Consider the following 27,389-nt stretch of genomic DNA (forward strand, 5'->3'; position numbering starts at 1 on the left):
TTCTCCTGCAATGTATTTGAATCCTCTGAACCCTCAATAAATCCACCATCTGTCTCCTGTGCAGACCAGACACCATCTTATACCAAATGGATATTGTAGATCCTTTTGAAGTTGGTAAACAGAAGTAGCTTGTTGTTCCTTTTAAAGTTGAAAACCAGGGTATGTTTGGGCAAGAGAATAAAAATGTTGTTTGCCTGTACTCCAGTGTTTTGATTTTATTGGATGCTCAAGATAATGAGCTGGTCAGCCTTTCTATGAAAAACCGTATTTTAAAAACAAACACCAAACTTGCCAAAATTTAGTTTTGGCACAAAGAGAAAATCCACATTCTTTGATGCCTGGAATCTAAATTAGTAATTCTTGAAGGAAGAGAATTTAGCAAGAACTATTTTTATGGAGAAAGTTAATGGAATACATCAACCGTCTTTCTAATGACAGTCCTCATTATTTGGGGATGGACTAGTGTCCTGGAAATTCATTCATATAAATAAATAAATGTGGGATGTTGTTACGTAGCAACAATCGGATGGTAGGCAGTTTTAGGGTGAGAATATGATTTTGAGTAGTTACTTTTGAAAAACATTATCATATTTGTTTAACTAGGACTTGGTCCAAGCCAGTCTTATGCCATGCAACTCATATTAAAAAATAACTATCTATCTACTATCTCTCTATATATTAGCAATTGAAAGGTGTTGTCATAATAAAAGCATACATGTTTAAAAACTGTTGGGTATATTTATTTTAGAGAAATAATGGAATGAATCATCAGAAAAAATCATGGAAAAGAGAAGAAGTACAAAAGTAGAAGAGGGATACTATGAACAGATCTTCCAGGCAGAGAGTTTCATTCATAGAGAAGCAGCGCCACCTACTGACAGAACTAAATTTCCAACCCTTTTGCCACTGGGGACTATCTATCTTGCAATCTATGCATAAATATACAGCAGTATTTCTCAGCTGCTGTTATACATAAGGATTTTATTACCAGTCGTCAGATTTCTAACACACTGCATGCAATTTAATAATCCTCTATTACCTGGAGTATGGGTTATATAAAAAGCTAGAATGTTAATTGTTGACAACACAATTCTAATACGTAAAGCATTGTCACCCAGTAAATACCCAGATAAATCAAAAAGGAGAGCAACTTTTGTTCTAACAACATGTTATTAAACACTACAACTTGATCACTTACATAAAAGTAATGTTCATCCATTTCTATGTATGAAGAAATCAGGGGAAAATGCATTTTGAGCTTATTAACTGAGAACTTTCCCTTCATTTACAATTGAGAGGAAAATGTTTCTCAAATAATTTTTCTCCTTTGTTTAAAAAAATGTAACTAAGCTGGGATGTCACTTAGAAGATTTTCTCTTATATTAAAGCCTGAGCTATAAATAACTAAGATTGCATCTATAAAACGTTACATTTTTTAAATGGCAATAAGGAAGTTGTAGGGAATATAAGTCACTGATACAGAGAAACACTACCTGTCATTTTTCAGAAGAAGAAAAAAAGATCACACAAATGTGATAGCAGAGGAACACAATAAAGAGAAACAAGAATGTGATACTGTCCCTGATTATATCTGCAAAAGAAACTGTGAAACAAATTAACACCCAGGTACCGACCAAAGGCATCTTGTATCATCAGTGCAAGTGAACCTACACGACAGAGAAGGCTGCTGATTTTGTCAGAACAGAACTAAGACATGGGCTGTGAAATCTGCTGGTGGTTGATATCCAGTGACTACACTGCTTAAAAACTCTGATTTCTTCCCCTACCAAAAAATAAATAGATAAAAGAGCAAAAATGTAGCCTAAAGGATAGGCTAATGTGACTGAGATCAGACTTTTCACTGGGAACAAACAAACAAATCCCACATGGATCAAAGGGCCTCAAAAAATAATCATTAAAAAAAGGCAGTTCTTATGTTGTCCTGATTCGATCTTAAGCAAAACCACTGCTCTGGTAACACAGTAGGGTTTGAAGAAGAAGGTGGAGGAGAGGCAGGAAAAATGCCTCATTCAGCAGATGGGGCATGCACTCTAATTAAAAGAGTTATTGAGATAGAGGGGTTGGGAAGGTGGCTCAGTGGAATAGTGCTTGCCTTGCATGCATGAGGCCCTGGGTTTGATTCCTCAGCACCATATAAAAAGAAAGAGCCAGCTATATCCCTAGTTAAACGATTTGTTTTTGCCCTTCCCCTCCACAAATTATACCAACATCAAATACAGTGAAAGCAGGGGTTATACCGTGGGGGAGGGACATACAAAGCAACATAGAAATCATCTTATAAATATGTTAGAAACAATTGCATGAAAGAAAAAAAACATTTAAATACTTATCTTGGGGTTCATTCCCCAAATGTCAACTTATCTGACCTTTCTGCTTGACTCAGACATATACTAGTTATTGCAAATAAGGGAAACCATGGATGAAATGTACAAGTCGTTATGTCGAAAAATGGAACTTTACAACTTTGGTTGGGGGGGGAGGAGCAGGTGGGGGGAGGTGGGGGAGTATGGGAAGGGATGGGAAGGGGAAACAAAGAGGAGGCAACAATGCTTGATAAGAAATGTACTCCCTTTTTGCCCATGTAATTGTAACCCCTCTGTATTCTCACAATAAAAATAAATAAATAAATTTTGTAGCAAAATCTAAAAAAAAAGAAAGAAAGAAAGAAAAAGAAAAAGCTGGAAGTGGCGCTGTGGCTCAAGTGGTAGAGTGCTAGCCTTGAGCTGAAGAGCTCAGGGACCGCACCCAGGCCCAGAGTTCAGGCCCCATGAATGACCAAAAAAAAAGTTAAAGTAAAAAAAAAAGTAGAGCACAGTGGACCTTGAGACATACAGATATAACTGCACTGTCTCCAACACTTGCTGTGGAATCCTTTTACATTCCATGCCTCCATCTGTCCCAGCAGGGTGAAAACCACCAAATGTCTGAATACTGCTCAGTGACCTTCGACCCCAGAGTACCTCCAGATAGCTACAAGAGGAACTTGACCAGTAGGGTCCAGGGCACACACAAAGGGCTGCTTCACCTCTCCCAACTCAACTGGATCCCACTTGTTCTGGGAGATACATGGAGGTCCAGATAAGTTTCTAGGAGATGTGTGAGATGTGGAAAAATCTGGGGAGGTTCTAGATTGTTAATATTGAAGATAGGTGTTTTCTCTGCTTAATCAATGTCTCAGGCGAACAAGGTAATAGTATCTAGGTGGCTGGCTGGGGCCTGAGGGATTGCAAGTCTTGAGTCTTGCCTTCAGAGAAACAGTTAAATTCAAATCCATAAGGAATCACAGTTGGTTGAGAAGAACTTGGTGGATCATGGATCCCAAGGGGAGAGGGAAATCAGCCAGGATGTAGTGACACCACAGGGCCGTGTGGCCTCTTCATTGCTCCTACTGAGGCTCCAAGCTGCAAGGACTTACGGAAGGGACTGTATCCACATCCCCAGGACCTCCAAGGAGCCCTGACACCATGTGCCTGACATCAGAAACAGCAGAAGGCATGTGTCACCTGCAGAAGAAGCAGTTCTAGATCCATCTATTCAAGAGCTGCCCAGCAGCCAAAGGAATTACATATCCACAAACAAACGTTCCGTTATACAGGATGGAAGGAAATGAAGAAGGAAGAAGAGACCTTCTTCTCTCTTGAGACCTATGCCCAATAAACTAAGGACACCTGATTCCCCGACAGGGTTTATGTATCTTTCAGCAAGAATCTGTTGAATTCCCATTGTGTTCTTGGCTACTGTGTGCCATGTGCTAAGAATTCAAAAACCAGTGAGGCTTCTAGTTTGTTGTGATTATTCACATCTTGCAAAACGCAGCTCAATAAATAGTTATTGATATACACAACAAAAAGAATGAGTACCCACGGTTTACATTTGTAATCCTAACTACTAAGGAGGCTGAGATCTGGAAGATTCAGGTTTGAAGCCAGTCCAGGCAGGAAAGTCCTGCTGCTCTCTGTGGGACTTACCTAGTAATACTGGCTTACAGAAGAGACCTATTAATTCTGACTTGGGGTTTGGCTTCCTAACCATGGCCATGTTTGAGCAAAGCAAGGGTTGGCAAGCATTCTCCTTACCAGGTCAAGTAGCAAAAGCTTTTGGTTTGTCAGAGAACTCGAGCCATATGGTCTCTGTTGCAGCTATGCAGCTTGGCTGTACACCTCGAAAGCAGCCAGGGACAACAGGCAAATACAGGATGTGACGGTGGGGCACTAAAACTGCACACATCCAGACCATGTGGCCGTGGGCTCTGGTCTGCTGACCTCTACTTTAGCATGAGACAAAATCGCCATCCACTCGAAGAGGTGAGGGAAAGAAACAGGCATAAGACAGCATTATAGAAAAGCATTATGTAACAAGAAGAGGAGATTTTTTTTGGAGATGACATATATAGAGACTATTGAGGTGGGAAACATAACTATAAACATTGACTGGAAGCCAGGATCCAGTAGCTCATGCCTGGAATCCTAGCTGCTCAGGAGGCTGAGATCTGAGGAGCAAGATGTAAAGCCAGCTTAGGGAGAAAAGTCTCTTATCTCCAATGAACTACCAAAAAAATCTGGAAGTAGAGCTGTGGCTCAAAGTGGTAGAATACCAGCCTTGAACAAAAAAAGCTAAGATAGATCCCCCAGGCTCTGAGTTCAAGCCCTAGTACTTGCACAAAAGAAGAATAAAGGTGATTGAAACTGTAGTGTATAAAGCCTTCTGAAAGATCATGTTACTATAACAGAAGGCTGAAGGTTATTCTGTCTTGAGTGACCACTGGTGTTGAGAGACCAGCAGACCGTGTTCATTTGTTGTCTTCGGCATCCTCAGTAGCTAACAGCGTTTGGACTACTGGTAATTTCGAATTCAGAAAAATCATGAATCCTAAGGGAGAGGGCAGTTCCTCCCCTCTTAGGAAAAAAAAATAGAGAGCATAAAAAAACAAGCTGATATTAAAGGACAAACCTCGGGCTGGGAAGGTGGCTCAGTGGTAGAGCGCTTGCCTTGCATGCATGAGGCCCTGGGTTCGATTCCTCAGCATCACATAAGCAGAAAAAGCCGGAAGTGGCGCTGTGGCTCAAGTGGAAGAGTGCTAACCTTGAGCTGAAGAGGTGAGGGACAGCACCCAGGCCCACAGTTCAGGCCCCATGACTGACAAAAATAAAATAAAATAAAATAAAAGACAAACCTGTAAGAATCTTCTAGACTTTATCTCCAGTTCCTATCCTAGAAGTACACAGTGATCTACAATGTTTCTATACTCCCATGGTAGTTAGACTGGTGTTAGATCCTAGGGTTATCCAAGGGAAATGGGCAAATGCCAGTAGTGCAGAAGTAGGCCTCTCCTGAAGGCAGAGAACTCTTCCTAGAGCAACCAGAAGCCATTGAGCATCTGCAAATGAAACTGTCCAAACACTGACCACACCAGGAATAACTTCTAAGAAAACACATCCATCTCAACCAGTGTCTCTTTCCCTGTTCTGAGACTCTCTAGAATGTTCAGTCTTTAACTGCCCATGAGACTACTTTGATGACCACACAGTGAGGGGGAACGGCCTGAGAATCTACACATAGTCAGAAAAAAAAAAGGCCTGAAGAGTCTTCCTAAGTGACTCACATCTTCATCTCCTTAGCTGCTATCTGTAAGGAAGCAGGATTCCTACAACAAACTCCTGACGATTTCACACTCATGTGCCAAGACCCCCAGACTTGGCCAACCGCATAGTCTTCATCTCTGTCTCCATTTCTGGAATCTTCTATCTTTTCACTTCTGGTCTCTTCTCTGCAGTTTGTTCTACCACCCTTTTCAATAACACAGTGTAGGCTTTTGTCTCTGAAGCGTCCCTGCGAGGTGTGTGCTCTCAGTTGGATGTGTTAAAAACCAACCATGGAAACACACAGACCTGCAGTGAAGAAAGGCCAGCTCAGTGCTAACCACTGTGGAGAGCAACGCAGGGACATTCAAAGGTCAGAGGGCCTGTTGGTGCAGGCAGAGAGAAATCTGAAAGCAATCAAGAACACACATGTCCTCTTCCCTGTCTTGAGCAGAATCCATAAGTGACACTTATAATTAATTATATCTCTTTCCTCCTATGAGACGACCATATAGCCTACCTTACGCAATGTGCCATCCCAACCCACAGGAACCAGGTCTACTGAAATTAGTAAAAATAAATAAATAAATAAAACTGCTAATATCTCAAGTCCTCCGTTTTTCTAAATATTCCATATGTGGTGGAATCTCTACTACTCTTGACTTGAAAACAAAGTAGATCTTTGCCACTCTGATAGTTTGGTTTTCTCCCTTGGCACATTCTTTCTAGATCTTCTTCCCCAAGATTTACCCTTTACAAGGAATACTGACTTGACCTACTAATAGATACTTTTCAGGTTTTGCCCCTGTTTCTCAATATGATTCCCTCTCTTCATCTTCTTGTACTCAGCTCCATGTGTTGATGTATACAGATTCTACAGTAAGCTGCTTAGAAAGCTTCGGGAAACTTCATGGATCTCAGATCAGTCTGCTTCTAGCATACTGCCTACTCTTGCATGGTTGAGAGTCCTTTCATTTATTTATTCTCTTATTCATCAAACATTTACTGAACTGGAATCCTTCTGGCCATTTCCCACTTAGTATTCTTGCCAATACATGCATGCTATCCAAGGATGCCAGCCTACTACATTTCTGACATTGGAAAGAAGGAAAGATGCCTCCAGACCTATTATTGACTGAATGTGATCTAATGGTTCCAGCTCAAGGGAGCCGATGTTGGCCAAAAAACAGAGGTCAATGAAATGTTCCAGCCTGGACCTGGAGGCTTCTTACTTCATATAAAAGTCTCTCAGGGCGACTGGTCATCCCTGTTGCAGATCTGCTTCAAACTATACTGCTCTGTGCTTGTTGGTTTATCTTCCATCATCCTAGGGACCCTAGGTGATACTCAACTTTTCTTCATGAAGGAAACAGGACAGATGCTTTCCAGTTGGTAAGAAGGATCCAAGGACATCTTGTCTTGTTATTTTGCTTGAATGTGAGAAGATAGTTCCTCTTAAATATGGCCAAATGAGAGGGTCACAAAAGAAAGGTGACTCTTGTGAGCCCATTAGAAAGAAGATCTTAGAACAAACATCTCTGGGCATGATTAGCAATCTCCCTCCAAACAAAGCACTCTCCAACTATTTACAAAGTCGTCTTTTTCATTCCCTCTGTGGTTTCTGAAATGAGTCTGGTCTGACAATAACCAGGTTAGATTAGGAAAGCAGAACTCTTCTAAGCAAGATGGAGGATGCCCTGATTAAGAAATTCAACATGTTGCTTTGGGAGAAAGCCTTCAAGGAAGAGGAGAGCACAGCTCATTGGCTGAGTGCTTTTTGCCACATTTCACTTCCAGACATTAGTGTTGGCAGCAGGCACACCCTATCACTACAGGGAGACCCAGGACTCAAATACTTCTCCTTCCATGCTGTTTTAATGCCTCTTTGGGTTGATGATGTACGCAAATGCTATAGTCACGAATGCTGACATAGAAACACCATGAACACAGACAAAGGTCTCACACACAAAGAAACAGAATAGAAAAGAAAATTGTGCCATGGTACTTAGAAATGCCACATGACTTCCTAAGGTTTTGTGTGGCAGTACTTCACAGGAAATGTGTTTTGTATTGCCACTGGAGTGGGATAAGTGGTTGAAAACTACAGTGGATTTTCAATGAATGGGATATGAAGTACTTATGTGTGGTTTTTTTTCCCTTCCATAGATGGAAAAAGACATGCTGTCTCCCTCAAAAAGACAGGAAGAAAGAAGTCTTATTACCATACGTAGGGATTAGAAAAAATAATTCCCATGAGTTGTAACTAAAGCTACCACATGTATTTAGTGCCAGGACCCTCAGAACTGGTCCCATGTTGGCAATTCCTTTTGTGTCTGTGGTTCAGTCTGGGCCCATATTCTCTCACACCAGTGGTTGAAGCTGAACCTACTCAAGATGTGAGTTATTCCACTTGGGAAGATATTGAGAGAAGAATAAGAAATTCTGGGGAAGAAAGACAAATGGGTGGAGTAGATTCTCCAGACCAGTGGTCATGAAAATAGCTGAAGAGGTCTCCAGTCCTGGCTCACAGACAAGTAAATCTTCCTCCAGTAATAATAAGAACAACAACAGCTCTACTGAGCCTACGCAGAATTTACAATGGCTAGTGGTCAGCTGGAGAGAGTTAGGCTCATGAAATTCAATTAATAGAATTCAACTGTTTCAGGGCCACGAATTCAACTTTCTTTGAAAAGTCTGCAACTTCTTGGACTTGCCTTTGGATAAAGCACTTCAGCTGCAAGGTCCCAGAGCCGGGGAGACCGCGCATCCTCTTCTAAAAGCTTCTCCAAGCAGCTGGTCTTCCCTCCTCCTGTCACAGCTTTACTCTGTCTTCTCCTCCCTGAAAGCTCCTCCCCGCCCCCCCCCCCCCCGGCCTCCTAATCATTGCTGGTCTCTTCTTCATGGTGGTGACTTTCAGTATTCCCAAAACAAAGCTACTGTGATTCATGTCCCTGATCAAACTGCTCAAATGTTTTCTGTTATATGACAGATGAAGAACAAAAGCCTTGGCCTAGCCTAGGATAGAGCCCCTATTTTACCCCCAGAAAGGGGGTTCCTCTCCCTGTACTCTCTCCTAGGCTCCAGCCTCACTGGGGTGACAGGCTGCCTCCAGTTTGTGTCTCCTCGAGTCTTTTCCTTCTTCCCAGTTGACATATCAATCTTAGTCAACTGAATGGGGCACCGATGTCATCCTAATTCATCAGGAGGCTGGGATCTGAGGCTCAAGGTTCAAAGTCAGCCCAGGCAGAAAAGTCTGTGAGATTCTTATCTCCAATTAATAAGCAAAAGGTTAAAAGGAGAGGTATGGCTCAAGTGGTAGGGCACCAATCTTAAGAAAAAAAAAAAAGCTAAAGGACAGTACCTAGCACCTGAGTTAAAGCCCTAGTACCATCACACACAGAGAAATAATCCTACTGAATTATACCAGTTCCTAAATGTTTCAATGGATCTCACAGGAGGTGAAGCCACACAACCAGTTTCCTAGCCCCAGATCTACCACTTCCTCACTTACCAAGTCATTCAAGGTCTCGGCCATATCTGCCTCATGTGCAAATGTGCCTTTTTACACAGGCCTGGGTTTACAGAGCCTGCAAGTGCTCAGTACTACCAAATAGTAGAGGTTGAATTAATCAGTATCCTGTCAAAGGCATGGAGTCACAACGTTACGTGAGTTCAATTAAAAAATGGTACACACCTCCTTGCTCTGCTGACAGAGCGCCTTGCACATGGCAGAGAAGACATTACACAAAGCCTTAATAGGAATCCAGGTTAGCCAACTGGTCATTCCTAGTTCCATCATATTAACAAATCTCTGGCTGTCATACACAATAATTAGAGATCTGTTTGGCCCATGGCCCTAGTAGCTCCAGTAAAATATAAACATTATCCATATCTTGAAAGGGGAAAGAAATTTCATACACACACACACACACACACACACACACACACACACACACACAAACATACACACACAATCTAAGTATGCTTCCTCTTTGTCTCTTCTCATGAATGAACAAGACCTGTTTATAATTTCTACATCCATCCAATCCCCAAAATACTTTCCACTCGGCCATTAAATACGCCAAAGCTTAATTGGGATCTTTTTTCTGTGGGCATACAGGCAAATATTCCACTTTGACTTGGGCCAGATGACAATGGTCCATCTTAGATAAAGGAAGTATGCAGCTGAAATGATGGGTACCCGAGGAAGCAGGGTAGAGACCGGAGGTACCACACCTCCAATGGCTGGTTCCAGTCTGGATGGGACTGGAAGGCAGGTTAGAGTGACATTATCAGTCTCATACTAATTTGAGACAATGCTCAAACACATCACAGCAAATTAGCTGCAGACACACAATCGCAATCAACTCAGGGGGCTATCCTGAATATAGGCCGGGGGATTCCTAAGCTCCACAGCTGCACACTCCCACAGATGTTTCTAAAAGCCTCTTCCCAGAGGCCCATTTAGAGAGAAATTAAATGCAACTTTGACTTAATTAACGTTTTAAATGATAATGAATACAATGTAGATTCATCGGAGGCATTTACATTGTGTTGTAAAATTGATAAAAATTTAATAACTCTTTGTTAATAAGTTATGTCTCCCCAGACTCATAAAGCCTAAGGCGCTGGTGACTCCAGACTGGGCCTAATGTAGGTTTCCTGGTGCAGGTGGAGGAGGGAGGCAGAAGATGGACTTGACATTTGCTCCAAGCCTGCTCTAATTCAAACCTCTGCTTGTTCATCAGTACTTTATTTCATACGGTAAAGGTCAGGATTTGGGCTCAAGGCAGAGCCTTGACAAGAAAGCTCAAGTGGAAGGCAGTCTGGCCCTGGCATCTGTCACCTGAGATTGTGGGGGAGGAGGGGAGATGGAGTGCTAACTGGCCACATCTGTCCTCCACCACGGAGGCAGGAGGGAGGACCCCTCGCCTGGTGGTAGGAGCTGTCAGGATGAGTCTCCTGACAACCAGCCACTGTCCTAAAATGAAAATGCAAACATAATCTCCATGTCACCTTTCATAAGAACCTCTGCCCAGAGTACATGTGGCATGCCAACGTCTTTTCTGGTTCATCTTTAAAGAGCCAAGATATTTTTATAGCATCATAATCCTAGAAAGTGGGGTGTCTAAGAGAGAGGGTACTCACAAAGGGCCCTCTTCCCTCCTTCCAACCTTCGCTCTTCTTACCTTACAGTTCTGTTTTGAAGGAGATCTTTCTAAGGACGTTTTAGTCTACCATTCCCTTATTTTCTACCTACATGCACTCCATTGTCATAGTCTATTTAATTTAAGGGATTCAGCAATACTTTTGGGGCAGGGTAAGGGGTGAAGGTACAACAAAGCCCCTAAATGCAAACTGAATACTTTCCCTGACATGAGACTGCAGAAAACAGATATTTGTTCCGAATGAAAACGGGGCTTGTCTGGTGTTCTCTAGAGATAATCAACTTAAAGGATTTTTCTCAAAGGAAATTTTGCGCTAGAATTTTTATAAACAAACAAACAAAAACCTGGCTCAATGCTGATTTAGAAAGCTGACCAGTGTATATGTAGACCCGATGCCCATCAGAAGGTATATTTTTAACTAGACCACTGCTCCGTGGGCCTACCAGAGATCGTCTTGCATGAGACCCTACTAAAGGCTCCTCCTGGGGATGTTATTCATTTCAGTTATATGGGATGACTAAATGGTGGACCAGACCCATTTGCCTTTCTGCTTTCCTTTCCTGCAATGAAATAATAGCAAATCAAGATTCACAAACTCAGGCTGACTAAAAAGAGGCAAATGAAATCTCCTTTAGTGTTTGAAATAAACATGTAGCCAGGATGGTGACAAAGAAAGGGAGGGGGAGCCGGGCGCTGGTGGCTCACGCCTGTAATCCTAGCTACTCAGGAGGCTGAGATCTCAGGATCATGGTTCAAAGCCAGCCCGGGCAGGAGAGACCGTGAGACTCCTATCTCCAATAAACCACCAGAAAACCGGAAGTGGCGCTGTAGCTCAAGTGGTAGAGCACTCGCCTTGAGCTGAAGAGCTGAGGGACAGCGTTCAAGCCCCACGACCGACAAAAAAAAAAAAAAAAAAAAAAAAAGAAAGGGGGGGGGAAAGAGACAGGGAGTCAGAGATTCACACCGGCAAACTAGAAATTCAGATGCAGGGACTTCAAAACAATCAAACCCACCTCCCTCCCCCCGCCAAAAAAAAAAAAAATGGTAGAAAAAGAGGCTGGCCAATAGGCACCAAGTTTCAGTCAGGAGGAATCAGTTCTGGTGTTCTGTTGTACAGTATGGGGACTACTAGTGTATATTTCAAAATAACTACAGGACAGCATTTTGTATATCTCACTACAAAGAAATAAATGATCTACTACTGAAGTAATATGATGGATATGCTAATAACCTTCTTTGATCCATATACATAGACACAAAGGTAAAACTCACATTTGTACCTTATGTATTTGTGACACTGTATGCCAATTTCAAATTTTTAGGAAACTAACATTAAAATTGACCAGTGTTATATGGGCCTGGGGCTCATGCCTGTCATCTTAGCTACTCAGGAGGTTGAGATCTGAGGATTGTGATTCGAAGCCAGCCCAGGTAGGAAAGTCCATGAAACTCTTATCTCCAATTAACTATGCAGAAAAAATAAAACCCAGAAGTGATGTGGTAGTTCAAGTGGAAGAGTGCTGGCCTTGAGCCAAAGACAGTGCCAGGGACAGTGCCCAGGCCCTGAGTTCGAGCCCCAGGACTAGAAAAAAATAAATAAAAATAAAAAATTAACTAGTGCTAAGAATCCTTCTTTTCTCTTTCCTTTACCTACTACTGTGCAGTAGTGGAAGGAAGATGGACTTGTTAGTTTCCAAGATGCAGAAGTAATATAAATAAAGTTTAGGATTGAGTAGTCTGATTAGGTCCCCAAACTATACATAAAAGGAATGAGGTAATTACAGGCTACTGATCTTTAAATGAGGTGTATTAAATCTCTTCTTTCACAGGCATGGGAGACTTTCAGTATAGGTGTGTCCCGTGATGGGCTTTTTTTCCCCTCTAAACCTGTTTCCATCCTTGCCCTAGTACCTGTTTTTATGTTCTTCAAAATGCCATTAGTTCACTGAAGTGACTTTAGTTCTATTGGCAATGTTAATTCTGTGCCCATACAAACCAGAGGCTACTCAGGATAAGCTGATTTTTGTTTATTATCTGACAAGTCTCAAGTGCTTTGGGTATGTCTCTCTGCCTTTAACCTAACTGTATTAGACTCTGCCTCTCAGTTTAAGCATCCTAGCTGAATGCCTCCTTGTGTTACATTTATATCCCAAATAAAAGTCATGTACAATTTAAAGTTAGGTGATAGTAGTTTGCAAATTCTGTATGTAATCGTGCAGGTTTAAGCCATTAGTAAATTGCAAAGTGGGCATGAGTGCCTATGTACTTGAGCTCCAAGTAGTTCCAAGTTCAAGTACAAAGACCTGTTTCTCTTCTACCACACCATTAATTTGCTTGTAACCAGCACTGCTGACAGCCTGAGACCAGAACTGCATCAGGCAGGTCTCAGCAGGTCTGAGTCAATATGGTCCTAGCTTGTCACTGCATCATAATTTTACTTGTCTCTTTCTATTATATCCAGTCATTAGATATTAGGCAAGAACTAAAAGCACAGGAATAAACTTCCAAAGAGAGACAAGGTGCATTTCACAAAATGGTACCAGGAATAGTGAAACTGATCACAATTTACACCTATATGGATGTGTGCTATGTTGCTCAGTATTTATTTCTTACACTAGATAGTGCTAGAACACTACATTTTTTGTGTAAACAAGCCACTACTTGTAAAAATAAAAAAAATCTGGGTCATGTACCATTCTGGTATCTTCTTTAAAAAAAAAAATGATGGGACTGTGTCTTGAACTCAATGCCTGGGCACTGTCCCTTAGCTTTGTTGCCAAAGAGGGTGTTGTACCAATTGAGCCCAAGCTCCACTTCTGGCTTTTTGCTGGTTAATTGGAGTTAAGAGTCGCATGGACTTTCCTGCCTGAACTATCTACCTCCAAGTTATGATCCTCAGATCTCTGCCTCTGGAGTAACTAGGATTACTGGCGAGAGCCACTGTACACAGCTCTCCCTAGTATCTTTTATGAGAGTGTAGACTCCTGTCCAAGATGATCTAAAGCAGAGATAAAGATCAAGGCAATTAGAAAATGATGATACTAGGCTCTGATATTGAACAATTCGTTCCTACCCACATTAAAATAGCCTTGCACTATTTTTAATAATATTAAATTTATCATTTTACTTAAATGTATGTTAAATAATTGATTAAACAATATTAAGATTTTTAAATAATATTAAAAGAGTCTTGATCACTGTCTTTTCTGACACTTGCTTTTCATGTTGTTTGCTTGTTTATTTGGGGGATGGTTTCTAAAGGAGTCCTCCCACTTGGAAGGTCTTTACACCAACACACTCTGGCCTACCATCTCCTTATGAGTTTGATAGAAGGAGACACCTGGCCCCTTCGCATGGGACTCAACAATAACTGTCCTAGGTCATGGGCCATACCTCTGATGAGTGATGTGTGAAATCAGAGGGGAGGATGTGGGCACTGTTAGAAGGCATATTTATAAAATAATGTGAACACTTTTTAATACATTCCTACTCCTCTGGGAACCAGCTACTTCTTCTCTTCCCACTAGTAATGGCACTTTATGTTTCAGTTTAATGTCCCTTGAAAAACGGAAATTTTTCCCCTTTTAAGAAATTTAAGAAGAAAAAAGAAAAGCAGAGTGAGAGAGGAAGACTAAGAGAGAAACAAATTAGGCTGCCTCCAAAGCACACTGGATCAACTGGGGACCAGCGACCAAAGAAAGCTCCATCATAGTATAATGACCTTTAATGAGTATCTTGGGAAACAATACCGCCTCAGCATAAAAGACAAAGGGCAAAACCCATCATGGCTCTGCTGACACTAATTCAAAATGATTTTCAGAACAACTAAAGAATGTAAGAGAAGTAATCTGATCCGCCCATCTGACCTCACTTTGATTTCAGGGCCCTTCTTCTGCCATTTCTAATTGTCAGACCCCTCTATATCTCACATCTGCTCATATTTAATGAAAAGCCCACTCTCACCGCTGCTCTTCGAGTCAACTCATTCTGTCAAATGGGTATCACCCAGCCCACCACCAGCGAGAAACCATCCAGGGATCAGCGTGGCGCTCTGCCAGTGGGGTTCAGCAAAGGCACAGGCATGTTTTAATTGGAGAAGAAGGGCTTATGCGGGCACATGAAGGGCCTCAAATTGGAATGGATTTTTCTAACTTATTATTAGCGGTCAAAGGTGAGTGGTCTCACACAGGGATGGATGAAGTCTGCTTTTGTTTGACGGAGTGATGACGGTGGGAAGAGAAGGAAACAGAGAAGGCAAGCCTCCCCCGCCCCGAGCTGTCACTACCAGTTAGGGCTTCAACCCACAGCCCAAAGCCCCAGGTTTCCATGACAGAGGCTGAAGGCAGAGACACAAAAGGAGAAGAAAGTCCTGTGCAGAATGTTTCTGACAGGACAGGAAAATCTCAACCCAAGAGTTTCTTCTCTTGGTCTCCACCACTGCTTGGGTTCAATTGTAGAGTGGAGAGGTCCCTCTGTGGATTCTCTAAACGGAAATCACACACACTGGACATCATGGGGACACAGACTGTGCTGCAACTGGTATGGTTGGCCCGTGCTAAGACATGAGCTTAGTGCTACACCAACATGGCTCCTCCTTTTGTTCCACTGGATCTGAGACCCAAGGATTAGAAGCTAATCGGTTACTGGAGAATAGAAGTTGTGCCTTAGGCAGAAGAGGGCTGGCAGTTACATGTACCACTGACAATCAAAGTGAGGTGGCCCAATGGTACCCTATTGTCTTCTTCCCCAGCATCTATCTGAACCTGATGACTTGCCAGACCTCATGAGATTCTCTGTGCAGCTATGACCTGGCTCATCTGCAGAGTAGCGTATGAATGAGAAAGAACGATTGCAGGGAAATAAAGGGAGAAGGACTCATACTGTGGCCTTCTTAAGAAAGACTTCATAGGATGCTTCCTTTCCAATATTTTAGGCCAATGTGGTTGGTGCTCCCTTAATCCCTCCCCATACAACCTCCATTATTATTGCTTTTGGGTCAATATTGTCTCTTGGAATTATTCTGGAGAACTAGAAAATCATAAATGAGAGGATGGTTCTCTGGTCCTAGAATGACCTTTTCCAAATGCCTCCAATACAGCACAATGCACAGATCCTGCCTCAGATTGGAGTTACAAGTTGGAACAATAGAAAGCATGGAGCCTGGCTCACCATTCTGGTGTGTGAAGCGAAGGTGGAGCTCCCTTACCCAGTAAGTCCCTGTGTATTACCACTACACTAACTGGGACCACCTTCCATCACCACTGCACAAATTGGGACTACCTTCCACTCTGGCACACGTGAGTCAAGAATGTTTGTCTCCATGGGAATACATTCTCAAGAACAGAGCACACTTCTTCCTACTTGTGGTGGATGGAAAAGTAAGCTTTACGAATGGTAAAGCTTATGTCAGTTAGAGGATGAATGGCAATATGGCCATTGGTGAATGTGTTAGGTTCTTTAAAAACTGGAAGAGATGAAGGCAGAATGAATAATGGTCTCCAATCAAGGTCATAATCATACTTGAAGGGCATTCAAGTCCCCAAACAGAGCATGACCTTTTCCACATGTGAATGAGGATATACAGACCAGCATCCCAAGTTGAAGCTCTCAGAAACATCACCCATGAGCAGTACAGCAAAGCAGCAAAGGCTGTGGTGACCATGGGGATGAAGGCAGGCTTGGGAATCTGGCTCAGCCTCACTCACAACCAGCTGCTCGACGACTTGAGGCTCCCTAACATCACTGAGCTTGCAAGCAGATTAAAGAAAAAAGAACCTGAAACAAAACCCAGAGATTCAGGACTGTTTTTTTTAACTTGTTACTTAGACTCACAATTGCTCTAATATCTTAGCTAAATACAGCTATATTCTTGAAAGAGAAACTATATTAATGGAATCATCCTTCAAATTAGACATCTCTTTAAGGGAAAATTCTAGAACCTTCACAGGTTGTTGGATTTTCAGCTGGGTACTAAATGGATCACACTGTAATCCTAGCTACTCAGGAGGCTGAGATCTGAGGGTTAAAGTTCAAAGCCAGCCTGGGGAAGAAAAGACCATGAAACTCCCATTAACTAGCAAAAAGCCAGAAGCGGAGCTGTAGCTCAAGTAGTAGAGTGTCAGCCTTGAGTGAAAAAGCTAAGCAAGAGTGTGAAGCTTTGAGTTCAAGCCTCAGCACTGTCAATAAATAAATAAATAAATACTCATTTCTAAAGCATAAGATAAAATCTGGGACTGGGGGAATGGGATGTAATTAGAAAGACAGAGAAGAAGAAAAAAGAAAGAGAGAAAGAGAGAAAAAGAAGGAAGAAAGGAAGCTAGAGATACTCAGATAGACAGATCAATAGACAGATGGATAGTTACTAACATATCTGCATCTAAACCCTGTTCTGCTTTGAAATTCCAGGGCTATCTTTGTCTCCATATCAATCCAACCCAATTTATAGCCATCTCCAAGATACAAAGATATGCATTTTCACTTACTTCTCTATACATCTAGTATTTACTATGGCTCTCTGTTATACTTTCCTTTTCGACTTAGCCAAGAGAAAAGAAGAATAGCAGCAGATTGTTCTATCGAGTTTGTTCCATGATTTTCAGAAGTACAGTAAAGTCAGCAAGATCCGAAGGGCAACCTTCCTCCACATGTACACAGAGACACAGGCAGCCAGGGACAACACATCACCACATAAAACGATCACATGGGGAAGAAACACCAGCCCGACACACTCACGGGACCACAGGACACAACACCCACGGGACTGACCATGGACAACACGGACACAGAACTGTGTATGTTGAGATTAAACTTACAGGCACGGAAAGTGGTGGAGCAATCATTCACAGAGACAGAAGAAAGTGGGAAGGCTCTTTCAAGGGTGTCCACGTTACCACGCACACGGCCTGACATGCACGAGCAGTCACGCTCAGAAAGTCCGCAATCAAAACAACATGCCCGTCTCATTCTCTTGTAGATAGACATCTTGGCTATAACCACGTGGTTGGATGGGAGGAGAGGAAGAGCGGCAGTTAATGGCAAGGTCACACACAGCAAGGTAGCTGCAAGGGACGCTGGAGGGATTTAACACAGGTCTTAGTTCACATTAACAGTCTTGACCCAGAAAAAAATAAATGCAGAGTGATTCTTGGTAACAGTTTGGTTGTACATCCAAAAAAAAAAAAAAAGAAGAAGAAGAAGAAAAGCAGTGAAAATATGAATTGCCTTTATCATCCCCCAAGGTTGCTGCATATTAGTTTTTTCTCTTTCTTTCTCTTTGGTGGAGCAGTAACCGTAGGAAGAGGGCATGGCTAAATACATCTGGGCTCGTGAATGAAAATGTTAAGAAATTATAAACAGCAAAAAAGTAACCAACACGACCCCACCTGGTACAAGTAATGAGGGAGACAACAGGTAATCAATTCAGTAATTGCTTATTTGGTATGATATAAATGGTTCTTGCAAGATGCAAACATATCTAATCCATAGGCTTTCCACATTTCCATCCATTTCTAGGCATCAGGCAGAGTCTGGGACAAACTTTCACCAAATTAAATGTGAAATGACTACGTGTTAATACGGAATCTGAGAAGGTCTTTGCTGAACTTCCCAGGAGCGAGTTTACATGATAGCTACAGGAATTTAAATTTACTCTTGACAGAACAAATATCCAAATCTGTCCATATAAGAAATGCAGCTACTCAGGGCAAACGCTGCATAGTTGACATTAAAGGAAGTTCACAAATAAGAAATAACCAAAAGTATATGAGACATTGGTCTACTGGAATGTGTTTAGCTACTCATGGGTGCATTTTCTGCTTAAAGCTAAATCTGAGATTTACATATGCCTGTCTCTCCCCACACACACATCAAAAATTCAGAAAGCAATTAGTGTATTGATTAATTGTATTTTTTTTCTCCTACAGGAAAACAGTGGCCAAGATAAATACAAAATGACAAAATAGGAAATCAGAGACTAGGGAAATATTTAATTGATATTTGCCCGCTCCCTTGATGGCTCTTGGGAAGGGATGTAGTAGATGGTTCTGGGCTGCCTTGGGATCCCTCCCAGAGGCTGACCTGCAAAAGTTGCTGCAGGTTCTATGGTTGTTTCCACTGGGCCTTCACTTCTACCCTTCAAGCCAATTTATATTTCAATACCAGAGAAGCTTTCTGTATATTTTGGTGCTACAACAGGCAAACATGTTTATCACTTAGCATGAACCCACAAGGTGGGAGAAGAATCCATTATTTATTCCAAGCACAATAGCCAAACAGTGAACTCCAAACTGGATAGGTATAATCCCTTGCATCCATACCTTTCATATGGAAACTCAGCTTTCACCCTCTTTCTTGCCCTTTGTAGAGAATGGTTGCCCTCTAATTTTAAAATACAGCTTGTGGTTTTGCCCTCTTTGAAGGTTACAGTCACAAGGAAAGGGGTTTAAATCTCTCAAATGGGTCAAGTCCTGTTCTAAGACCTTTATATGACTCGCCATCCAGTATATTTGTCAAGCAAAGGTAACGTTATGAATGTGAAGAACAGGCACTGGGGGAGATGGAGAGAACTTTTCAGTAGCATCTGCATTCCTGTGAACTTGGCTCACATTTTTAGTGACAGGTTCTTTTAGCATCCTGAGGAGTTGAGATCATCGAGCAACCCCAGCCCTGTTCAATGCACAGTACACCATCCTCTCAGGCTTAGCTTTAAAACAAATCCCACTATAGCATTTGATTCAGAGGAATTTGGAATTTAAAAGGCATAGTTTTGAATGCCCAGACATCCCAAACAAAGAAGAGTGGCTGAAATCATGAAACAGGAGTAGCAGGTAAAGAAAGATCCTCCAGTAAAGACATGAAAATATTAAAAACAAATGAATCCGGATCTGGTACACAAGTTAGAAAAGGGATGTTTTGTTTTTCTTTCCTTAGTTCTTGGACTGGAAATATTGATTTGTTATTTATACAGAGGAGAGAAAAATGAGGATGATATTTTGTTTCCTTGCAGATAAGTTGTTTTGAAAAATTTTTTTTAATCAAATGCTGTAGTGGAAGAGCAGCCCATCAAACTCAGAAATGCTATGCTTCTCGTTAGCAACAGTCCCTGGTTTTCATTTCCATACTGGCATTTTAGGTTCATGCACAATAATGAAATCTGACACACTGATGAGGAGTGTTCTCATATATATATATATATATATATATATATATATATATATACATATATACACACATTTATATATATATGTACAGTCATTAAGATAGAAATTCTTTAAAGTATTTGATCAGAGGTAATCGCATCATGAGTGATTTTAAACCTCTTAACTTTGTAAGAGTTCAGAAAGAAACAGAACATCAAACTCAGTGGCTCTCAGGGACTGTTTGCAACTGTCATGGTTGGCTGTTCCAGAGACCATGCATTGTTCTAAAATTTCATATTTTTAACATGCAGGAACAGGCTGAAACTGGTAATCAAAGCAGCAAAAAAAGCAACAACAAAACCAAACCACACCATTTGCTATAAGAAGATTAACTGTTAATTATAAGCAGTCACATTCCAAAGCAGCACATACATAAAAAGGAAAACATGCTATTACTCGTCATTCCTTCTGAGTCAGTTTTACATTCACACCAAATGCAAATTAGAAATCTCAAAAGACAAACCACACACACACACACACACACACACACACACACACACACACACACATATACACACACACAAACATAACACACCAGCAAGAATGATCAATGAGAGGCTCAAAGACAAGACAGAAACAGTTAAAAAAAAATGATTGAGCCCCATATGTTGACAAACCTTCATGAAACACAATGGCTAAACCAAGGTCCACCAGTTTGTAGGGTGACTCCTTCTCTACTTCTGGAAGAATCCATGTGCGTTGACCCTTTCTCCCACAGTGGTATCTTCCCTATAGGCATTTCCAGGCCTACTTTCTTAAAGGGGAAGGCTAACTGACCTTCCTCTTGTGGAGTGGTCCATCAGGCTTGAAGGATATTATGTGCCAGCTAAAAAGAGATTTCCTTTCGGAAATGGTTCAGGTCACAGACAAACTCTTTAATTAAGAACTTCATCACCCTCTCCAATGGTAGGTATTTCAGAGTATGTAGATACTCTATGTTTAGAATTATATATACTACTGAATTGAAATGTAAAATTGGTTAACATGATGTGGCCATTCTCTTAATTTGGGATTACTTCAACTCTTCTAGGCTTCCCACTTCTTCCATTTCATGGATATTTGGAATCAATAGTATTTTATTGGTGACTTTTGCCTTTTCTAGAAATGATCTGGGTTAGAAGATTAATTTAGGCATCAGAGAGAGAGAGAGAGAGTAACTTAAAACTCTCAAGTTTAGGTAGCAAAACAGCCAGTTGGAAAGTTTTGCTATTTATTTAAAAAGGAAGTCAGTCTCTTATCTATTCTCTGGCCACACAAAGCACTCTCTCTTTGTCCCTGTTGGTTTTTGCTATTTTTCCCCTTAGTAGTTATTCATGCTCTCTACCCAAATGCCAATCCTTGGAGAAAGATTTTCCAAGGGATTTCAATGGCAATGCAAAGTAGATCTATGAGGACATCTAGTGGATTGGAGTGGGATTGCAGCTGAACAACATGAGCATCAACCTGAACTTGCTGGACTTTCTCCGAAGGGAGCAACCAAAGAGCCTTACTGTCCTCTCAGAATCGCAACATGGACAGTGTCATTTCAATTCAGTGGCTGTTCCGATATATCACAGATGTTTGTGGTCAGAAGGGACAAAGGGAGGAGAGGTCTTAAGAGATGATCTTAGCATAATCAATAATAGCATCTTACAAACTCATTTTTTTTCTGCTGTACCAGCTGACCAGGTCTTCACAAGGCCCTGCTGTAGCTTCCTGAGACTGAGAACAGACAAGAGTACATAGCTGCAGGTGCTAAGCCTGTAGCTAATTGTCATTCTGTCTTAAGGCTCTTATAACTGTATGCTCAATTAATTGCCACCTGTAGGCCAACTAAACTCTGAGAAAGCAGAAATATAAGCCTCCCGGGACTCTGTTTTCTCATTGGCCCACATCATAAGGCTCTGGTTCCCAGAACAGTGCCACAGATTCAAAGAAGTTATGCAGTTGCCAAGAATTAAATTCTGGGTCTCACCTTCCTCCAAAAAAAAAAAAAACTATGCTTGAGCAGTTTCAAAATTTGAGAAAAAGCTCTTATGTGTATCTTTCTTCACCACCATAAAATAGATATTCATCCAGTATTTCCATTATGACTTCCTTGTAGTATTTATAGCGATGAAATGAAAGTCTTTCCCTAATGGACACCATCAAAGGTATTTTAAACACTGGAAAGATTTCTCAGACATGAGCTTGGACAACTGATTATTTTGTTCTATTTTCAGAGGTCATGGTCAGAAAAGATGAAGCCTGCTGCAGATGTACCACAGTTACCAGGGACACACTGACAATCAGCAGTCAGACTCAGGTACTGTGCTGTTTAAACCCTGCAGAGTCTTTCCAAGCCAAGCCTGGAAAGAAAGAGCTAGAAGCTCTCCTTCCCTCAGCACCATCTGCCTCCAGAAGCAGCAACCAAATGGCCAGCCAATTTGCAATTGTAGAATGTTAATTTCCAGGGTGGATTGGAAGGGGCAGGGAAAGCAGTCCTGGACAGAGAGATCCAGGTAGAAGCTTTCCAAGTACTGGGAGAGAAATATTTTAGGTATCAAATGGAGCAAATTCAAGGGAAAGGGGGGGGGATAGCTGCCATTCAATAGACACTTTTCAGATCACAATCTCACTTTTAAAATCAGCCTAGTGAGGGAAACATCATTTCCAATCATGAAACCAAAAACCAAAATTATAAGCAAACATTTCCACGGGAGAGGATTCCATCAAGGTTTAAGTTTGAGGTGCTTGGTTTGATGTGACACTGAGCTTTGGAGAACATTGTTTCAGGTCCTATGAAGGAGAAATGATTTCTTCACTTAGGAAAAATTCCTCTTATTACCTTCTGAAGGAAGAAGAAAGGTCTTCCGGGCAAGTTTTCAAGAACAGTAAGAGAGGAAAAGATAAAGCTCATTAATATCAGCATCACAGAGCTTAGAGCTGTTGATTCAGCCCTCAACACTCACATTGTAGCTGGGACAGGTAGAAAAATTTGACTGGAGTTATCTGTTGATTGAGATCGCATTTCCCTGTAATTCTGAAGATGTGTTAAAAGTATGCAAAAATCTGCAGGTATAGAATAAGGCTCATGTCCTGGACCACGCTTAAAAGCAATAAAATACTCTGTGGAAGGAGGGAGGCACCGAATTGATGTGGGAAAGCTTGCGTTGAAAAGAAGGTCAGTGTTTGCGTTTGTTTTTACATGGTCACTTTATACCTTCCAAACACTGAAAATCAGATGGCCAACTCACTTCTTCTGCTGCAAAGAAATATAAGAGGGTTGAGGGCTGGAACATTCTTCTCCAAGTTCCAGAGCCGTCGGACTGAATGAGCTACAGACACGGTCTCATTTTGCCTTCATTGAACATTTATATTCATGAGCAAAGATCCAATACTGATGGCTATTGAGAGCAAGATGACCTTAAAAGCGCCTCTTCCACTGTCAGATCTGGTTGCGTGAAAAGGAACTCTGGCGCTTCAAGTAAGAGACCTGGAGACGTACAATGACCTGTTCAGACTGCCTGTTAGTGAGACGAAGCAATCTCTTTGAACACAGATTTTCTTTCTTTAACAAATACACAGATCCTCCAAGATGTCTGTCTAATACTCATGGAGGAACTGGATAGTACTGACTAAAAAAAGGAAAAACATTATTGTAAAGCAAGAGAAATACCCAGACTATAAGACATAATTACCATCATGGTAATACCTGTGTTCTGGAAGGTGGTTCAAGTCCTTACAGTCCTATAGGCAGGTAGCCAGTTAATTCTCTAGCAAGTACCTTCTTGTTAGAGAGGCACGTACACTGTAATGAACACATTCCTCTCTCTATGGAGTATTCTCTATGCTTATATATAAAAATGTACATTTTTACATATAAAGTACTGGCACATGTCATATATATCTCACAACATAGGAATATATATGTAGCCGCCTACTCAGTATTTCCTTAAGGGAGGATGTCAAGCTCCATAGCCGGGGAGACCCGGCAGAATGCGTTAAAGGCAGGCATGACGATGACTCTGATGGAGGAAGTATCTTGAGCTACAGTGGTAACTACTCCAGCCTCATCGGTGTCCCTTAAAAGTCCTGGGACAAGGCCTTCCAGAGAAACACACCGTTGTCAAGGTCTTATTTTCAAATGGAAAAATAAGACCACATTAGAAGCTCGCCGGAGGTGGGAAGTGGGTGGGGGCACGGGGAATGGGTTGGGAAGACTCTCCAGCGTTAGGCTGCTCTGCAGACTGGGGTAGGGCATGAGCGAGTAGGGGCGTGATGTCACTACTACATGCAACATGAATACCAAAACTCAAATGAAACTGAAGCTGTACGGAAAATAAAAGAAGTGTCTCCACTGGAGAAAGACAAAGGGGAAACTAGACTTCGGGCTACTGGGAACTGGTTTTACTCACAATAGATCACTACCAGTGTGCAGTTAAAATAGAGTAGGGGCCGAATTCCGAGGCAGCAAAGAGGGAAAAAAAATCAAAGATATGTCAATAATTAGAAGTTAAAAGAAAATTCCTACAAATATATCAGTCTAAACATGACTTGGCCCCTTGGGAGTCTACCCTTGGCAAATTTTCAGAGACTGGGAGGGAAAATGTAAATCATTAGACCAGGTCTGTTACATAGGAAAAAAAAAAAAAAAGAAAATGGATAATAAAATGGTAGGCTCTAAGAGCTTGCTCCTTGGCCAGACAGCTGAATTGGACTCCCTTCCTGGATGGAGAGCTATGAATAAATGGAAAGAAATGCAAACGTTAAACTATACTACCACACGACTTCCAGAAATGGAATGTCCACACTCCATATTTCTCTGGATAATATGACATGATGATGAAGGTTACTGAACAAAAGTGAATGCAGGGATGGAGGGGGGGGGGGAATAAAAGGGGAAAGGATTGGGTTGGGGAAAAAGGGTTAGGACATTGTAGATAAAAGTTGGAGACTGTCAGTAACTCCACCCTCATGGAAACGTATCATTTTAGGGTGAATTCTCCATGCATAGACTAACAGATTTAGATAAATGACCAGATGGGCCCAATGACCTCTTCAAATAAGAGTACTATTCACCGGCATGGGGACCACCCTAGTATGCTATTAATAATCCTGTCTCTCTAATCAAAATGTCTTTAGCCCAAACCTATCTTCTCTTACCTCTTCACTTGTCTGGCCTGTGCACAGGGTTTATATTCAATAATTCATGCTCCCACACATAGCTGCCTCTTGGACTCTGGGTCATGGCCTTCTAATAAAGAGGAATGACATATGGACAGTTCTGACTGGTGTGAAAAAAAAAAGAACCTCACAGCTGAGGGACTTGCCACACCAGCATGGCTTGGTGATGGTTTTCATTTCATAGCAACGAGGCCCGCTTGATGGTAAATCATAGACTTCACTAGCTCAACCAACTTTAAGGGAAATGAAGTAATAAAGTTTTTTTTTTTTTAATGATGATGTTCCTTTCTTCCCCAGAATAAAGCTAAAGTTTACTACTGCTTGCTTGCCTGGAACCAAGATTGAAAAGTACCCTGGAAGTCAGCTCTTGGCTTGTTAAAAACTTGTAAAAAGTGGTCTGCCATGACCCACTATGGTGTCCTATGAGGGTCATTTCAGTTTCACTGAGTCAGAGAGGTTCTGTCTGCGTGCATTGTCTTCCACGCCTGCTTCCTGATGCTGTTCTCTATCCAGATATCAGAACAAACTTTTCAACTGAGATCTGATGCCATTTCCTTGTTTGAAATCTTCCAATGACTTCCTCCTATAGAACTAAAACCTAGATTCTTACCATGGTTCCTATTCTGATCTCTGATCTCATCTTGCCCAACTCTTTCCCCAGTGCCATTTGCCTCATCAGCCTTCTATCTTTCCAGCAAATGATACAAATTAACTCCTGCCTTTGGGCCTATTTCCCTCTTCTCCGTACCAGGCTTAAGTCTCAGCTTCAATGTTACCTCCCAAAGGCAGTCTTTTGGACCGCAACCTGTGATAGCTAACAAAATGCCTTATACTGTCAGGTGGTCTTGTTTCTTTTCTTTCACTTAACGCCCTCTGAGTGAATTTATTGAATTGCTCACATGAGAAAGGTCTGTCTCCATTCGCTAGAGCGAAGGACTTGATCTCATTCACCACTTCATCCTTGATATCAAGGATGTGCCATGCACAAAAGAGGATACTTAAAATACATTGGTAAATCACAGTCCGGACACTTTGTGGATGTCCCTGTGAGGTGAGGTTCTTTCGAAAATTTCTTCCCATCCATGACTGGCCTCTGTGTTCTACCTGTCTCAACCCCTCCCTACAAGAGTTTCCCTACAATAGAGTTCACCCTCTTATATTTTCCACTCTCTCCTGCTTGTTTCTACTCTCAGGAGCTAGGGGATTCCTGGTCAGCAGAGCTTCTGCATTCACAGTTAACTGAGCAGGGCTGAGCTGACACCCAGTGAGAATCCCCCTGAGAAGGCAAGCCACGTCCTGGAGCCCAGGGGATGAAATGAGGGCAAGCCTTCTTCTGTACCATACACACTCATCTTGGTAGTGAATTGCAACTGGAAGTTCTTAGGCTCCACAGAGACTCTTGTTCTGAGGCATCCAGTAATGCTTGTCTTCATATGCCGATGGGTTTTGAGGCACTGGAAGTGAATATGTAAATTCAGCAGAGAAGATGGGAGACAGACAGAAGTCCTGAGCTGGTTTAGAAGCCAGCCTGTGAGGATTTCTGCAGAAACTTCTCTAGACCAGGAGATGCCTGAGAGATGGAGTAAACGGTTTTGTGCTCTGGCAGTGCCATCTTTATGTCTAACCTTTTAGGCACCAACCATTATGTGGCCCTTTTAGGAAGGCAGTGACAAAGGCCTCTGTTTCAGTTAGAGTACCTTCATTGAGTTGAGCTTTTATCACCCTGCTCCTTCTCATCAGACCCAAGGTCAAGGTCATCCATCTCATTCATCTCTCCTTTATACAAGATGGGTGTATTCAGAGAACATCCCCAAGAGAGGCCGTGGACCCTGAGTGTTGGCTGTGTGGCTCTAGGCACTCTTGGTTCCTCACCAATCAACTTCGAAGCTTTGGGTCTCTTAGTATAAAATGGGATTCCTAATAGCCCCTGGTAATTATACAGGGTTATGGTTAGGATCAAAGCCACCATCACAGGGAACTTTTAAGACACTAAATCACCACAGGAGAGAAGGAATCGTTTTTTTCTTTTTCACTAGTGTTCAGTCCAATTTCTATCCTAATTGCTGTTCTAATATTCTGTCCTAATTGCTGCTAAATGAATGATCTCCTCCAGGTAAAGATGCTTAAAGTCAGGGACTCTGTGGTGCTCACAAGGCAATATTTTCATTTTCATCAGTGAGTAAGGTACAGCAGAAGACACGTGGGGAGACAGGCTGTTTCTAGGCGCTACTGCGCTCAAATCTAGACCACCCCAAAGAGGAATGTGCTTGAGGTTCACC

The 27,389-nt window shown here is 41.8% G+C and overlaps 1 protein-coding gene across 31 annotated transcripts in view; it reads right to left on the reverse strand.

Annotated features, from left to right (window-relative positions):
- Kcnma1 (potassium calcium-activated channel subfamily M alpha 1) overlaps positions 1-27,389 on the reverse strand; it is a 701,247-nt gene that overhangs the window by 100,493 nt on the left and 573,365 nt on the right. For 20 of the 31 annotated variants that reach the window (XR_011371533.1, XM_070020666.1, XM_070020665.1 and 17 more), the window contains one exon: positions 17,581-17,754. The exons of the other annotated variants lie outside the window; for them this stretch is intronic. Coding sequence is in view for 19 of the 20 variants with exons in the window: in XM_070020666.1 (XP_069876767.1) it covers positions 17,581-17,754 (174 nt within the window). In the remaining variant the exon portion in view is untranslated. The remainder of the gene's footprint in view (positions 1-17,580; positions 17,755-27,389) is intronic. 31 annotated transcript variants of the gene reach the window in all.

This window comes from Dipodomys merriami, unplaced genomic scaffold (genome assembly GCF_024711535.1).
Source record: "Dipodomys merriami isolate MVZ:Mamm:240054 unplaced genomic scaffold, mDipMer1.0.p SCAF_14, whole genome shotgun sequence".
In the NCBI taxonomy this organism is placed as follows: Eukaryota; Metazoa; Chordata; class Mammalia; order Rodentia; family Heteromyidae; genus Dipodomys; species Dipodomys merriami.